The 16,570-nt window shown below is 41.1% G+C and overlaps 1 protein-coding gene across 2 annotated transcripts in view; it reads right to left on the reverse strand.

The window, feature by feature from the left end:
* fbn1 (fibrillin 1) overlaps positions 1–14,902 on the reverse strand; it is a 61,744-nt gene extending 46,842 nt beyond the window's left edge. For both annotated transcript variants that reach the window (XM_027281288.1, XM_010732549.3), the window contains exons 1-7: positions 14,614–14,902; positions 14,066–14,355; positions 11,674–11,756; positions 9,487–9,585; positions 8,479–8,574; positions 7,299–7,394; positions 13–210 (exon numbers count right to left, since the gene is read on the reverse strand). In XM_027281288.1, the coding sequence (XP_027137089.1) occupies positions 13–210; positions 7,299–7,394; positions 8,479–8,574; positions 9,487–9,585; positions 11,674–11,756; positions 14,066–14,256 (763 nt within the window). In that variant the 5' untranslated portion in view covers positions 14,257–14,355; positions 14,614–14,902. The remainder of the gene's footprint in view (positions 1–12; positions 211–7,298; positions 7,395–8,478; positions 8,575–9,486; positions 9,586–11,673; positions 11,757–14,065; positions 14,356–14,613) is intronic.
* Positions 14,903–16,570: the final 1,668 nt, after the last annotated feature.

Raw genomic sequence — 16,570 nt, forward strand, 5'->3', positions numbered from 1 at the left:
AACAGACTTTACCTTGGCACGCCCCGGTGCGGTGGTTTGGTATGAACCCTCTTCGGCAAGGTTGAGGCTGGGCAGGGCACATCTCACAGGGGTGACCCCATGCCCGTCCCACTGTGGCACAGCACAAAGTTTTTGTGCACACAATGCCTGTGAGCTGGCCTTGACACATCTGGTTATTCACCGAGGCGAAGCACGGCCCAGTGCGGTAGTCTGCAGAGACAAAGCAAGAGTTCACGTTTGTGGAAATTTGACTTTGTTTCTTATTTTCGGTACAAACGCGATGCAAAACAGCAAAGTTTAGTGCCGGTCAAGCGCGTAAACCAAAAGAGAAATCTGAAAAAAACTTCTATTAGTTGATGCACGACAGATTTGGAAATGCAAAACATTAAATTTGTGAAACATTCAACCAAATCTGTGCTAAAGGAAGCTAAAGCTAAATGCTGAAAAACCTTGAACCTGAACTGTCTGGCATACCCGAACAGAAACGCTCAAACTGAATGTAATTTTGCATGACATCTACAACTCGCTCACATTATATGTGATGAAAGTGCTTCAGAACAAACAGTAACACACTCCATAAAGAATGCATTGTCTGTTCCTGGCATTTTAATCGGTCTGGCTCTCAGGTGCATTGTACGTGCATGTGTGTGTGTGTGTGTGTGTGTGTGTGTGTGTGTGTGTGTTAGAGAAAAGCAGAGATAGGGAAAGGGTCTGGAAAACCTTTTAAAGTTGTGTGGGCGGCTGCAGAGAGTAATAGGCATAAGCTAGAATAAGCAAGGACACCCAGACAATGAAAAATCAATCTGGTACATATGTTATATGATCATCAGCTCTTTAGTTACCTGTACTGTGTTTTTAAGGCGAAATGGCACATTTACCATGTAGTGTGCTGCTTTTTATTAGTTTTCTAGTAATGCACAATCTAGGGAATAGGTCATGATCTCTAGGGCCGACAGAGGCTGACTGACAGGGCGTGTTTATGGAACACAGTAGGTGATTTCCACACTAGTTCCAGCAGCCTAGAATTAAAACTAAATAGTTTAGGATAAATATGAGCTCAAGAGTGTGAAGAAAGTCCCTCCGTCGAGATTTTTCATCTCTCCTCCCCTTTAAACTGGTTTAAACCCAATTCCCTTGATCCCACTGCTTGCATGCATCTAGCCCCTCACTTCATCCTCTATCCAAAACACCACTCCTTAGTTGCAAACTCCCCACAGATTTAACAAAATCACACTATCTTATCAGGTGAATGATTGGGAGATGGTGAAACAGAGATAGGGACAGAGAGAAAGAGAGAGGGGAAAACTCATCCCTCCCAAAAGAATCTGGCCGAGATCCAACGGCAAAAATCATTTCCACATTTCACGGCAGACAACAGACAGCGAGAGGAAAGAGGGAGACCAGTTCCAACAGCGCAGTCGTTTAAAACAAACGAGACATTGTGCGTTTCCCGTGTGGACCGGGGCCCAGCCCAGACCCGTCACGTGCACCACAGCCTCCACGGTCTCTCTGCCTCTGGCACCAGCGCTGTGTGAAACAGAACTGGGTCATCTCTCCTTCTCTTTCTCACTCCCTCTTGCTCAGGCTCTACTGGAGACCAAATGCTTTTGATTCTTAGTCTACTTCTCCTTCAACCCAGAGCTGGAAAGTAACTAAATACATTTACATATGTACAGCTTTGAGGTACTTGCACTTGACTTGAGTGTCTCCAACTTCTATACCACAATATTTCAGACAGACATATTCTTCTTAATCCACTACATAAATTTGAAGAACTGCAACAAAGCAAAGTTACTCTAAGCTGCATGCTAGACACATTTAATTAAAAGTTCAACATTTTTGAAAACATGCTTAATTGCCTTCTTACTGAAAGCACGAGAAGACTGATACTACGCTCATGTCTGTACAGTAAATGAAGCTACCTAAAGGAGCTGGTTAAGTTAGCATGCAGTAACATAAAGATTAGAAACAGCTAACATTAGTCTAGCTCTGTCTAAAGGTTGATCTTCATAAAATGGTAGAAAATATAACATGGGAACTGTAGTGGTGCAGGGAGATGGATGTTTCTACTTTTGTCAAAACTAGGCTAGGTGTTGTTCAAGCCAATGTGGAAGAAGTGCCAAAAACTGCAGTTCGTCAAACGTGCACTTGAGGCTGGCTACAAAACAAGTCAGTCTTCATAAGCCTCCATATTAAAATGTCCAGAGATGTATAGTAACGAAGTGGAACTACTTAAGTACTGCACTTAAGTACTAAAATGCAGTATCTGTACTTTTTTGGAGTATTATTTTTTTCCCCAACTTCTACTTTTACTGCACTACGTATTTTTGATGAATTTAATACTTTTACTCCGATACATTTTTCATGTGCTGAGTCGTTACTCGTTACTATTGTCCAGCCGGACGCGTGATGAATGACAAGGCGATATTGAACAAACCTGCATTTATTGCTGGACTCGGTTACTGTCGGCCGTAACCACGCCAAAAAACCAACAGAACAGTCCCGGTCTCACACATCAACCTCGCTTGTGCGCCGTACTTCATACACCTGACACCCAGGTGCGCTCTCTCACCTGCTCCCCCGCCCCCTCGCTCTCGCATTCATTCAGGCGCATTCACAGACCATGGGAAATCATAGAACTCTACCATGAACATTGTAACACTGTAACATTAGAAGTTGTGCCTTAATAAATATTTATAAACAACAGTACTTATACTTGTACTTTTACTTGTACTTTTACTTTCAGTACTTGAGTAGCATTTTTTTTTACATACTTATACTTGCAATACTTAAGTACAAAACATTTTGAATACTTTAGTACTTTTACTTAAGTATGGTGTTTAAAGAACACTTCAACTTCTACTCAAGTCAGTTTTTTGATATAGCACTTGTACTTCTACTTCACTCTTTTACTCCAGTACTTTATACATCTCTGAAAATGTCCAACTTCACAGCAGAAATAAACATGTTTACAGCCTGGTACAATTTCCCCATTCATGACAACTGTAACTTAACTCACCCATTCAAATGATATTAAGATTTAAAGTTATGCATCATTACGAGTGTGGCCACTCTGACTGACAGGTGGGTGCCATTACAGATGACTTGTTTCAGCAACCGGGCTTCATGTAGCCCACCTCAGGTCCATCGACAATCCACGTCACGTCCTTGTCTTTTTGGATTAGCTGGGAGTCTGCAGAGCCACCGTCTGAACTTTACAGCGGCTCTTGAGGAACCTATAGGTGACGTCACAATGTCCATATTTTATACTGTCTATGCTGTTCTATATATTATTCCTATTTCTTCAAAGTCAGTATATCAGGAATTTATTTATATATTATATATTTTATTGTGATACTATGAAGTAAAGATTTTACTTCTGCTATAAATCTTTGGAATCAGGGCTTTTACTATATTTAACTATGTTGTATTTTTTCTTTTAATTAGGTAATGGATCTAGATTTTCATCCACCACTGCTTTCAGATAACAAACCCAACCAGTTGCCAGGTATCTTCTGTATCTACCAAAAGCCTACATTATCTACCTTTCCTCCAACGACAAAGGAATACACCTTATATTGGAAAAGTAATTACAGGAGCTATGGAAAGTCTTTTTGCATGGCGCCCATATAAGCTGAGTACAGGAGCCTCTGTAAAGAACTCAAGTTTCTCAAGTTTTCATCAGATTAAGGTTTATGTGTTATTACTGTCGGGCTGCCACACATACTCCATCTGACATAATACCTGCTTATTACAGCTGTTTGTGGAACAGAGTGAGCACTAAAAACACAAAGATCTGAGCACGAAATAAAGGAAATACAAGTGCAACAGTCAGCTGAGGTAAACAGGGAGAGGCGGACAGCTGTAGGGTGAAAGTGGTGTCATTTCATCTGTCATCTTACTGTCTCTCTGTGAACTGCATACAGCTGGGGGATCCACCCATGTTCTGTACATCTGGGAGCAATCGCACATGTTCACACACAAACGCACTCAAACACACACACACACAATTACACACACACACACACACACACACACACACACACACACACACACAAAATCTCAGCCAATGTCCCAACCCCTCATCCGCAGTCTAGCCAGAGATGATCTCAAAACAGACCAAAAACGTACAAAACTGTCACTCTTGTTTTTGCTTTTACTGCTCTACTTTTGGAAACATGTTAGCATATTATCGTAGCTGCTTCAGTGCACATCTTAATATGGGAGCGGGTAGTTTGTTTCGACCCTTGTTGGCAAGCGATTTCATGTCGGTGCAGGGGTTAGGGTTACTTTTAGAACACAATAGAAAGGTCGGTTTCCTCAATGACCGGTGAGTTTATGCGCAACAACGGCCTTGGTGTGAACAGGAGGGAAGCCCGCCGGGAAGTGGGTCAAAAGAGTTTCCTGGATTAACTCCAAAATGTTTGTACACACACAAAAATCTGTCCACCTTTTTCCACATCCACCCTTTCCTCAATCTACCCCTTGCAGATGGTGCTCACAGCACCCTTACATACCTTAACATGTGCGTAAGTCGTGCACATGCATCTGTGTATGTTTGTGTGTGTTATGGGGTCTTATATCTGGGTGGGGCCTTCCCTATTGGCCTGTCCGCAGATTTCTCCATCCTCCCAGGACTAACAAGTTGAGCACGCACTCAAACACACACAAAGACACACACACACATGGTTATGTATCTACTGAGGTTTGCATTGGGCTAGAACAGAGCCTGATAGGGGAAAGTCAGTGAGGCATTAGAGACAAGAGAGCCCCTCAGCTGACTGAATGACTTCCCTCTTGTGATCTGATTGCTGACTTATTGACTGCATAACTCATGCGTTGCCACGTTTGAGGCCAGCCTTTCACCACCATCCCATGTGAACCTAATGGCGTCACACCAAAAGCTCAACTTTTTTTTTTTTGCTCCATAGCTAAACGACTCTGCAAAGAGGAGCAAAGAGCCCTGCGTGCAATCAGCAGCAGTGTGGCTGGACCTCACCAATCCCACATTCCGACCTAAATCACATTTGTAACCAACAAAGAACACGTTGATGTACCAGGCTGCAGTTTCACTGCAGTCAGCTGTGCCTGGTGGTGGGACCACTGGTCAGCAGATCACCAGTCACTTTGGCAGCATGCAAGCTCAATGTCACACAACTCTGCAGTAATGATGTGTTTAGGCTGAGCCCCCGATAGCACCAGGATCTTTTCCACATCCTCAGTGCAACTATTTCTCCCCTGGTCAAATCACGTGTTTGGGGAAAATCCCGTGTTCTTGCTAATGTGATAACATCAAGCCATAATGGGGCACGGTTCTGTAAATTGCATTAAAAACTGTGTGGGGTGTGCGTGTGGTTGTGTGTACACATGTACTTTATGCATGTGCTTGTGTTTGTGTGAGAGCACAATGGTTTTCCCTTGGGAGGTGATGGATCCAAGCCAAGGAAATTCCAGTGAAAGTAACTTAACCCAAAACGCCACTGTATCCATTGGCCTACTTTTTCTACGTCTCCTAGTGGAATCAAATGCAAGAAAAAGGACCAGATAAAATGAAAATACTCATTATTTGATTAATAAGTCAATAAAATGTAGCCTCATCAATAAAAATCGAGAAAAAAAGCTTAACATGAACTTCTCCAACATCTTCAAATTTGCTAAATTCATTCACACAGCGGCTATTCTCCCCTGACGATGTCCTGATGTGTTCCAGATGGCACGGCATATAAAAGTATGTTATCATTTCACCGCATCCCAACTGATCAGCCACTAAAAAGACAATGAGTAGTAAAAATCAACCGGGGTCATATTTCAAGATGAAAAACATATTTGACCACCAAACAGCAGCTAACGTTACCATTTAACCACTTCCTGGTATCGTTTGGTAGCGTTAACCACTGCAATGAAATTCAGACTCTTCAGAAACATCACAGATACGACATCCATTCTTTATACTGTCTATGATTATGTCCAACCAATAGTCCAAAACCCAAAGCATCTTTGTGCATCTTTGATGGAACCAGAGAATATTTGGGATTTCTGCAGAATAATTGACCTAAACAACTAATCTACTAATGTATTGCACTATGTTATACTATAAACTGTATATTCAGGACTATGAAATTATAAAGACCAGTTATTGGCATACCTAAATGTTGCATTTCAAGGAAACAGTGAACACGCAATGGTGCAATATACTGCACAAGATAAATGAAGATGGAAGTCGGTTTCCAAGCAGCTGTTCCCCGAGACACACAAACACAGACACGCAACAAAACGTCTGCCTGTTCCACTCACAGAAAGTCATGTTCACTTGAGCAGACAAGAAACTACCATTCATAAAGCAGCAGACATTGAGTGGCCAGTTTGCATGCTTGTCACCTTACATGGCAAATCAAAGTTGTGGGGAAATTCTTTCCTCATCCATCATTTCTTCAACAGAAACCATAACAGAAAACACAACAGAGATTGTTTGTGTTCCCTGAAAAGTATGAACTTACACAAGATACTGTGTACCTAATTTGAATTCCTCAACAGCCTCACAAACCAGTTGGCCAAGCTTCCACAGGAAAGAGTGGAAACCAAAGTTACAACATGTAGAAGTGTGCTTCAGTAGATAAGGCCTGGCACTCATCCACCAGGCAACCAGATAGTCTCTTAGTTGCAGGGTTGAAGAAAACACAAAAGTAAACCTAAGGACAGCTCTAAGGACAAGACCCGATGGACAGGCCTCTGTAGCATGGCCTTGTTAATAGGGACATCAGTAATTAGGAACTCTGTTGCCAATCCAAATATTAGCTTTACAAGGTCACCACTTTAACCTCTACAGGTCACCCCTGCCACAGACCCCCAGCACATCCTGAAAACATACACGCACGCCTGTATATGTGCATGTGTCACTCACAAACACAGCACAGGCCGCCCTCGGTTTGCGTGTGCTTGTATACTTTGGAGCCACATGTGCCAGAGAGCAACCACAGGAGGTTGGGAGGTCTTCAGTTAACAAACAGCACACATTTAGAAAGACATTACATTCCCCAGAGCGTCGTTTGAGAGCAGATGTGGAAAATAATGGTCATTTTGGAGCTCAGGCTTGACATGCAAATGTTCCACAACAAACCACATTCCTGGAGCCGATGGCATGAGGAAGCAAGGATCGTCCTCAGTCACAACCGCCATTCAGCATCCAGTCACGTTTTCACCAAAGCAGCACATGTGGCTTTGAAAACTACTTCGGCAGTAGTGAGCAGTGACAGAGACAGTGTGATGTAAGATGAGTACTGCCGTGTGGCGCTCATTACCTCTCTCGCACTGAGCGCCGGTGAAGCCGTAGGTGCACACACATCTGTTGGGAGCAACACACCGTCCTCCATTGAGACAGCCATTTTCACAGACCGCTGGAGAAGAAAAGAAGAGGAAAAACAAACAATGACACACCACTGACGTGAGGACACTACTATGAGTTAGACACAATCAATTCAAAGGATATTTCTGGTTTATACAACTCGGGTCTTGTGTTTGTAGCTTCGGCCATCGTTTGTATTGGTTATGATAACACTGAAGTCACTAAATTGATTGCAGGGATCTGGGAACACAAAGACGCCGCTGAAAATAAAAAGTCAGATGGGGCAAGAAATAAATCAAGAAGTTGGTGTGTACTCTGTAATGTGTTTGAAAGAGTTTGATTAAAAGTCTGACTTTATTTTCTCTTCCAAATAAGTGTGACCAACATGAAGATTTTTGGGTATTTGACCAAGTGAGTGCTCATATTTGTTGTGATCACATCTCAACAACAAGCTGCAACCTCCGTAGCTGCAAAGTGAAGCCAATGCAGAAGTGCCAAAAACTGCAGTTCCTCAAACGGCCACTTGAGGCTGGCTACAGAAAGAGTCAATCTCCATAAGCCTCCATGTTAAAATGTCCAACTTCATAGGAGAAATAAACTTTGACTGACATGCCTCAGGTCCACCCATGATCCATCTTTTTGGTTTGGCCTGGAGGCAGAAGAAGCAGGACTACCAACATTGCCGGAAATTTTATTCTAAGCTTGACAACAGCTCTCCAGAAACCTACGGATGACGTCACGCATACGCTATCTATTCTTTATACTGTCATTGCTCAACAAGTATAATTCTGTAAGCACAGAGGAAGGATGGCTAAAGTTACAAGACTAAGAGTCTGCGGCCACACTAGCTCTGTGAGGCTAAACTAAATGCTCATGCTACCATGGCAACATGCTCTCACCGATAATGTTAACATGCCGATGTCTAATATTTACCATGTGCGGCGTCATAAATTGGCATGTTAGTATGCTAATGTTTGCCAAATGGTGCTAAACTCAAGCTTAAAAGGAAACATGTTTGGAAATAGAGGTCATATCACGTATCTTTGTGTTCAATAAATCAATAATGATATTACAATATGCTGACAGTAATGAAGTATGTCACAGTGGGCTTGTGGTATTTTCACAATGATCCTTACGTTGACCGCAGTGGTTTCCCACGTAGCCTTTCTGACACAGGCAGTGGTCCTCTGCACACGATCCGCCGTTCATACACCGAATATTACAGTGCTGGACTGTGGGCAGAAAACACACACACACACACACACACACACACACATAAATTCAGAGTACACAAACACGCACTGCAGATTAGATTTACAACATAAACAAAATGCACTCTGAACTATGTTTTTTGAAAGTCATACTCAAAGATATAATTTCCAAGAAATTTATGGTGTGCAAACAGATGAGCACATTGGGTTGCTGTGAGCTGCAAGAGAGCAACATGGACGAGATGTTGACTGTGGACGTCTTCCAAAACACACACACACACACACACACACACACACACACATACACGTTCGACCCACACACACATACAACAACCCACGAGATTGACCACTATTTGCAAAAACGTGATTGCAACATATATCAATTGCTTGGGATGTTTTTCAGGAGGTTCTTTGGCTTGGTGTCTCATATTTTTGTATTATGCTAGTTAGTGTTCATTAGTCATGATGAGGAGAAGAAAACTTAAGAAAAAAAGATGCAAATGGTGCAGCGTGGCCTGAACTCCAAAAGCCAATTATAAGCTCTTAAATTTTTATCCTACAAAGGAAAAGATATGACAAGGCTGCATATTTTCTGTCATCTATCATCTGTCACTGCTTGTCATTATTATTACTGCATGGTGAAATGTTTTTCTTAAGATTACAGTTCCTTTATTAAAAAAAATAAAATGACAGGGGTGCGGTCCAGTCCGTGCTTTCCAAAAACACTTTGTTTCGACATACACTCCTATTTACATAAATCATACCATTAACGTGTTTACATCTTGGCCTAGTACCAGTAAATCCCCAATCCACACGCACACATACACACCCACAATCCATCTATGCATGCTACATAATAGAATCCATAAAACTGATGATAACAGGCTTCAAAGGAGTTCACTCCCAGGGAAAGGGGAGGTGCTGTTGAACAACCTGACTTGGATCCACAGGATGGGGCAATCTGGCCGTTGGGACAGGTGCACATGTTGGGTCTGGAGCAGAAACCATCTCCACATGAACTCCGGCAAATCGCTGCAAAGAGGAACATGACACTTGGTCAAACAACATAAAAACGTCCACTATAAGGTGCAAGATGAAATAAGAATCCAACGCTCGCTTTATGGCGCCAGGATTTGTCTTGATTGTGCGTGAGAGAAAATTCATGTATCTGTTGTTTGTCAGCCTGTCGGCTCCAGGTTTTGAATTTCGGGTTAGAATTTCATTTGGTGCAACTCAGGCCATGATCTAAACCTCATACTGAACTCTCATCGTGAATATTTTAAAACTAAAACACACCACAGTCCAAATATGGCCAAATCGTCCTTTTAACTGTCACCATGGTTAAGTTATAGAAGCCCACTTGGCAACGTCCTTGAGCTATTTTCTTCTTTGAGTTTTGCTGCCATAAATGTGTACCAGTGTGTGTTTTCAGTCAGTGCTGGTTGTTTTCGTTCTCTTTCCTACTTTCAGACTGTTGTTGGCATGTTCCCCCTGCCCCCAGTTCCCAACAGGTAGAGTCCTGCAGCCGCTGACCCCTAGTCCCTGAACCCCACTGCTAAACAATGCCATTAGAGCCACAACAGGCATCCGGCCAGCCGACCAGCTAGAGTGCAATCACACAACTCTACAGCCTCTCAGACCTTCCTGTCTACTGAGAGAGAGAGAGAGAGAGAGAGAGAGAGAGAGAGAGAGAGAGAGAGAGAGAGAAGAAACAATTGCCAGGATACCAAAGCAAACAGAACAAAATTAATGACCAATTCCCACTCATCTTAGGTCATTGTATTGGTTCATCATCATCATTAGCCACACTAAATCACTAAATATGTAAAATTAATGGGTGATAAAAAACAGTTTTGAACAGTTCATTGGCAATATTTTGGTTTGTGCCTGAGTAAAATCTCAGAAATTTGTTAAATAAATATTTATTATTAATATATTAATACCTCTATGGAAATAACAGGTGTATCAGATATGTAGACTGAATATTCAAGAAGCAGCTCATTGGGAAAGGGACCAAAACCAATCCATTAATATGAGAATTAAGTAATTACAATACAAATGGTTAATGAGAACATACATTACCCCGGTCAAAATAAACCGCTGGTTGTTCCCCTGATGTCCCGGACACTTATTACTTACTTATTATTCATATTAAATGCTTCAAAGAAAAAGATACTCTGTGTCACTGTTTATGGGACTGTCCAAATTTTCTTGAAAAATACTGGAAAGCAGTTGTTCTGACTGTATCTGAGATTGTTGGAGTGGCTGTCTCACCAAGCAGACATATGTGTACTATCCAAAGAACTTTATTGTTAGTAGCTGACTTTCGAGGATGATCTATCGTTGAGATGTATGGATAAAGGAGATGGTATTGTATTGGACTATATTGATTGACCTACATAACCAGAGGAAATGCAGGAAATTGAAAATGTGTGTAAACCTTTAATAGAGTTTCAGTCAACTTGAATTTGTTGTGTGTTGATGTATATGTCGCTGAGTGTTTGTGTTTTATTTTTTTAATTTGTTAAATATGACAAGTATATCAAATGTTTTGTGGAATCTGTGACTACATATTTTATGGTTTCATTTAATAATTATTATTATTGTTGTTGTTATTGTCTATTTGTATGTGTAAAAAGTAAGAAAAGTTCAATACAAATATTGTTTTTTAAAATAAAAAAGATAAATTGTCAAAACTACCCAGAAAACTTTTACTGGTTTTTGATATTTTGCATTAGATAATATTTGCAATATTTAGAAATTACTTTTATGTACAGTTTTTTTTTTATCCTGTACAAACTTCTTTAAGTGATGGCTGTCAGTATTAGTAATGTTCATTCATTACCTGAAAACTACAGTGCCTTGCTGGTGTGACCTATATATTTCATATGACAGACTGAGCGAACAAGTGCAATGAAAAAAAATAATGAATATTCAAGTCTGGTTCTGCAGGAGTCACATTCCTGTTGGATTTCAGATACATGCACTCGCTTTGCACCTATGTGCTGTATAATGCTCCAATAAAAACAGCAGGGTGCTGCTGGTGATGGTGATGAAGAGCTCAAAGTTCTACCTGACCTGAATGTACAACGGCTGTGGAATAATGGAGGTGATACTCACGGACAATGCACTGGTTTCCTCCGGTAAGAGTCTTCCAGCCTGGGCAGCAGTAGGCGTTGTTCCTTGAGCCACACACATTTGGTCTGTGGAAGACACAGCATCAGGAGGTTAATAAGCAAAATCACAGTCAAAATCTCTCTCAAGTTAAGTTTATTTTATTTATACAGATAATAATCAAAGATTTGTCTTTCTGCTTTACAGTCTGCATGATTTAATCTGTCCTCCTTTTAATCTTACTTGCTCTCTATCTCCTGATTATTGACGCTCTCAGCATGTCAGAGTCACTTCTTTATTTGGTAGAAAAATGTTGTATGACATCTAATTTATGTTCTGATATTATTTATGTGAAATGTTGGATAGTGGATGAAGCTAAATTTATTTATTTATTTCCAGTTAGTGATAGTCTGCCTTGAGTCATGCAGTTTGGTGCAGGTTTGGTAATGTGAAGTTGGTTTAGTTGCAAATGGATATAAAAAAAAGTTGTGGATAAGCACGGAGAGTTATTGACAGTTTTTGACCATAAAAAAAACATGTGAAGTAGAGCATAATCGGTATTGGCCCGGGTTGAGATTTACGACTAAGTTTGGATCATCTTTTATGACGTTATGTTATTAATATTTAAATAAATCATCATTCAATTATCCCTTCCTCATTGCAGTGTGATTATATTAGGTTTTCATAAGAAGATTGAATAAAGTTTATGGACACAAGTCAAAATAGGATTTTCAGAATAAGTGGCCTAGAAACTTGGATCTCCCAGCAAAATACTTTTACAGCCTGACCCAGGTGTTGAGGCAAAGGATCAAAATGAAGGCATTCATTGTGAACATTTGTGAGATTAGCAAACACACTGCCCCTCACAAAATGTAAAAAAAAACATTGTGCTCAAAGCCCTTGGAAAAGCATAAAATACAGCAGTATAGTATATATTTGTCACTGACTATACAGATGTTTTGCAGCCTTTTTTGCTTACTACAAAGCAAATCCAATTTCTGGCCTCATCACTGGTATCATGAGTAGTGAGCAGTTCAATAGAAGTGTGATTTTTCCTTCTTTTCTACTCCTGAATAGAACAAAATTAAAGTATTTTCACAGAAAAAAACAAACATTTGCACAAATGCAAATATCTAGTAGGATCCATCTTGTCTCTCGCTTTGGGGGTCTTAAACAGCTGAACTATGCTATGGTGTGTGTGTGTGTGTGTGTGTGTGTGTGTGTGTGTGCTACTTGCAATGATCTTGCTACTGTCAGGTGCGGCCTGGCATGCAGCATTTGGCACTTCCCAACATAAAATACTGTCGGTGAGGAAAATATTATGCTGCACAAGGTGTTTTTAAGTAATCTGATGCACCTGTAAAAAATATTTCATCTGACATGGACGTGTGAACGCCTGAGCCATCCTGCCACCTACAGGTCTGTGACAGGCCTACATACTCACATATGTGAGCACCCACTGGGCATGTAATGACCAAGGGGTCTATATACTATCCAAGGAGAACAGATCCATGAGGTGAATAATGAAGCCTGCTGGATCTCAAAACTCGAAACATTCTTACAGTGGTAAGTCAGTGTGACACAGTGTGCAGCCTGTATGCACTTCCTGCCTCTGAACCCAGATGTTGGGATAAATTAACTTAAAGCATGTCAAATAAAAATGCCTGTGGAGAATGCTCATTGAGCTGTCTACTGTGTGACCTTCATCAGCTGTTTGCTGTCATCACTGGACACAGACATTCTTTCTTTTCTTTTCTTTCTTGCTTTCCTTCTGTCTGTCTTTCTTTCTCCCTCTCTCTCTGTCTATCCGATCCTATCCTCTCTCACTCTTATTCACATGCACACACACACAACCTCTCTCCAGCAGTGACCCACTGTGTACAGCTGCAGATGTGATTTATCCACAACTGGGGTGTGGTGTTTTTGGCCAGAAAGAGGATTAGGCTGCGCTCTCCTTCTCTCCCTCTCCTTCTCTTCTGCTCTCTCTCTCTCTCTCTCTCTCTCTCTCTGCCACAGCCACACACGACCAATGGCCTCCTTTGTTTGGAAGTAATTTATTATTGCAGTCAGCAGGAATGTGATATTCTTGCCAGTATTTAATTACTAAACTTTGCTCCAAACTTCCCATCACAGACAATATCACTCATAGGTCTCATTGTGCCTTATTAAAACACACACACACACACACACACACACATATGCACACACAAGTGTTTTCTGACCTTCAGTGATCATGAAGGACCAACAGGTTTTAACATAAGAAGAGCAGACACCTGCTCCAAGCCAAAACATTAAATGCAGAAAAGATGCTCATTAAAATAAAATTAAAAGTTGGAAGAGAGGGAACTGGCATACAGTGTTCCCAAAGTGGACTAATGAGGATTATCATAGTCATTACCCTCTGAGGACGTCCGTCCCTCCCCTCCTCTTGGCCCTGCTGGCTCTGGAGTCGGTCGGTTTGGTCATCAGCTCGCTGTCTCCGGTGTCCACCACCTCTGCAGCGTCTCTAAGCTCGACACAAAGCGACAGTAAAGCCACCAGAGCCACGGCCAACTGCAGCAGCCGTCCTCTACACTTACTGTCCGGCATATCCACTCTTTAAGTGTACAACTCCAGTGCTCGGTAGAATAAAAAAAAAGTTCTCCTTAGTTTCCCAGACCCGTCGACCTCTGCAGTCTGGAGTCAAAGCTGCAAAACAATAAAGGGGGGAAAAAAAGAAAATATTTGAAAAAGACGCAGAGGAGAAAGACGCAGAGGAGAGTGCAGGAGATGCTGCGCAATAAAGAAAAACAACTCTGCTGCACTCTGAAAAGAAGTTAGTGAGTTATGACTTGTAGCATTATTAAGTTAGAAAATCATCAGCTGAGAGTTGCAAAAGCTTGCAGTGTAACAAAACAACAAAAAAGATAATGCGCAAAAATGCGCACGGGTGAGTCGTAACTTTACCTTGTCTCCCGAGCAGGAGATTCGCCTCGGACCCGACACTCAGAGGACTACTTCACTTTTTAGTTGCAGGTATTGTTGAATAAACGTTTAAGAAAGTAAACTGCGGAGAATGAAGAAAAGTCACTCAAACCTTTCGTTGAGCTGCTATAAATAGATGCGCATCGTAACTTTTTAGGAGTCTGCTCGTGTGCATCCAGTTGTGTGTTGACTTTTGCACAGATAAGTTAGAGGAGCTGATGCATTCCAGAGGATGAGAATGGCAAAACTCTCTCTCTCTCTCTCTCTCTCTCTCTCTCTCTCTCTCTCTCTCTCTCTCCCCTCACAGCTCTTTCCTCATCCCTGCTCTCTGCTCAACTTTCCCCAAAACTGTTTTTTCTTTTTCTTCCCCTGTTCTCGCGATACAAAAGCTTGAGTGCAAAAAATGCACAAGTTAATGCTCTGGACCAATATCACAGTCAGCCTAGAAAAGTTTGGAAGAAGGCAGAGCATGCAAAGTATGATTACATGTACTATAAGATCTCTTTTTTTATTATTGCATTGTTAGAAAAATGCACCTGTGCACTCTTTACTGTAAAAACGAGTAGCTTTATTTATGTTAATAGATAATTTACTAATCTTTATATAGCAGTTATCAGACATTAATAAGCACATAGGTTACCATGTTTTATTTATTCTTTGTATTTCCTTATAATGAATTATTAATGTTGTTAGCCCAATAATGAATGCTCAAATCTGAAGATATTAAGTTTTTTCTAGAATTAATCAGCACCTGCAAACTTTAATAAGTTCCTAATAAGTTAGGTCCAGTATTCCTGATACCCTTTTCCTGAAGCTAAAAACACAAATCTTGCATCTTGCTTCAGGAGAGTAAACAACTATAAAATGGATTCTTCACAATCTGAGAATCAAAAAGTTGTTGAATCTTTATTATTGCAACTTGTGTGGTACTAAAATGTAGTTTAAACCTTGATCAAAAAGTGACCTTAAAGTGACTTTCAGGTGTTTTTCAGTCAGTCACTTCCAAATAGAAACATAAACTATGGAATGAATGACTGTTTTAATCCTCCTTATTTAGTATTGAATTATGTCCAATAAATATTTACACTGTGCATACTGTACATATAGGGGAATTTTGTCCAGTGCAGTGATAGTTTTCACACACACTGATTCATGGCTGCAGCCACACCCAGCAAATATAGAGTCGGCCTGCCTCCTCTCTCAAATATGCTATCACTCTAAAACCAAGAGAAACCTCCTGACACATATTCCACTATGTTGGTTTCCTTCCACTATCAGCTTTTTTCCCCTGCTTTCTTCTCCTCATGATTATTCACATTCTCGTCTCACACATGTCTAAACACAGCCTCAACCTGCAACTTATTCATAGACCATGTGTTGATGTTGCATGCTATATTTTATACTTTTCATCAAAGTAACAGTTTAGTACAGAGTACAGAGCTGTTTTTGCCGTGCAAAACTGAGATGAAAGACTTTCATTTTCTGTTTTTGATGATCCACATTGTGCCATTTTTCACCTCTTTTGTGAAGAAAATCGGGTTGCCTTGGCTTAGCTGCTCCAGCAGGCATAATCTTTTGTAGTATTTCATCTAATGTACAGCATAGTATACATATATATGCATCGTTAACCCAACTTCCACAGTTTTTCTTTTCCATCCTCCGACACTCAGGTTGAGGCACGCATCTCCACTAGCCTCGCTGACATCTCCAGTTGGATGTCTGCCCACCACCTCAAACTTAGTCTCAACAATGCTGCACTGCTTTTTTCCCTTGGAAAGTCCTGCCCTCTGCAAGGCCTCTCCATCACTGCTGACAAGACCACGTTTACTCCTGAACAGACTGCCAAAAGTCTTTGTCTGCCTCAAGACAGACAGACGAGTGTCAGGCAGCACCAAGAGTGCAACCAAATCCTGCAGATTTGCTCTCAATAATCTCTGAC

The sequence above is a fragment of the Larimichthys crocea genome, chromosome VIII, assembly GCF_000972845.2.
Source record: "Larimichthys crocea isolate SSNF chromosome VIII, L_crocea_2.0, whole genome shotgun sequence".
Lineage (NCBI taxonomy): Eukaryota > Metazoa > Chordata > Actinopteri > Sciaenidae > Larimichthys > Larimichthys crocea.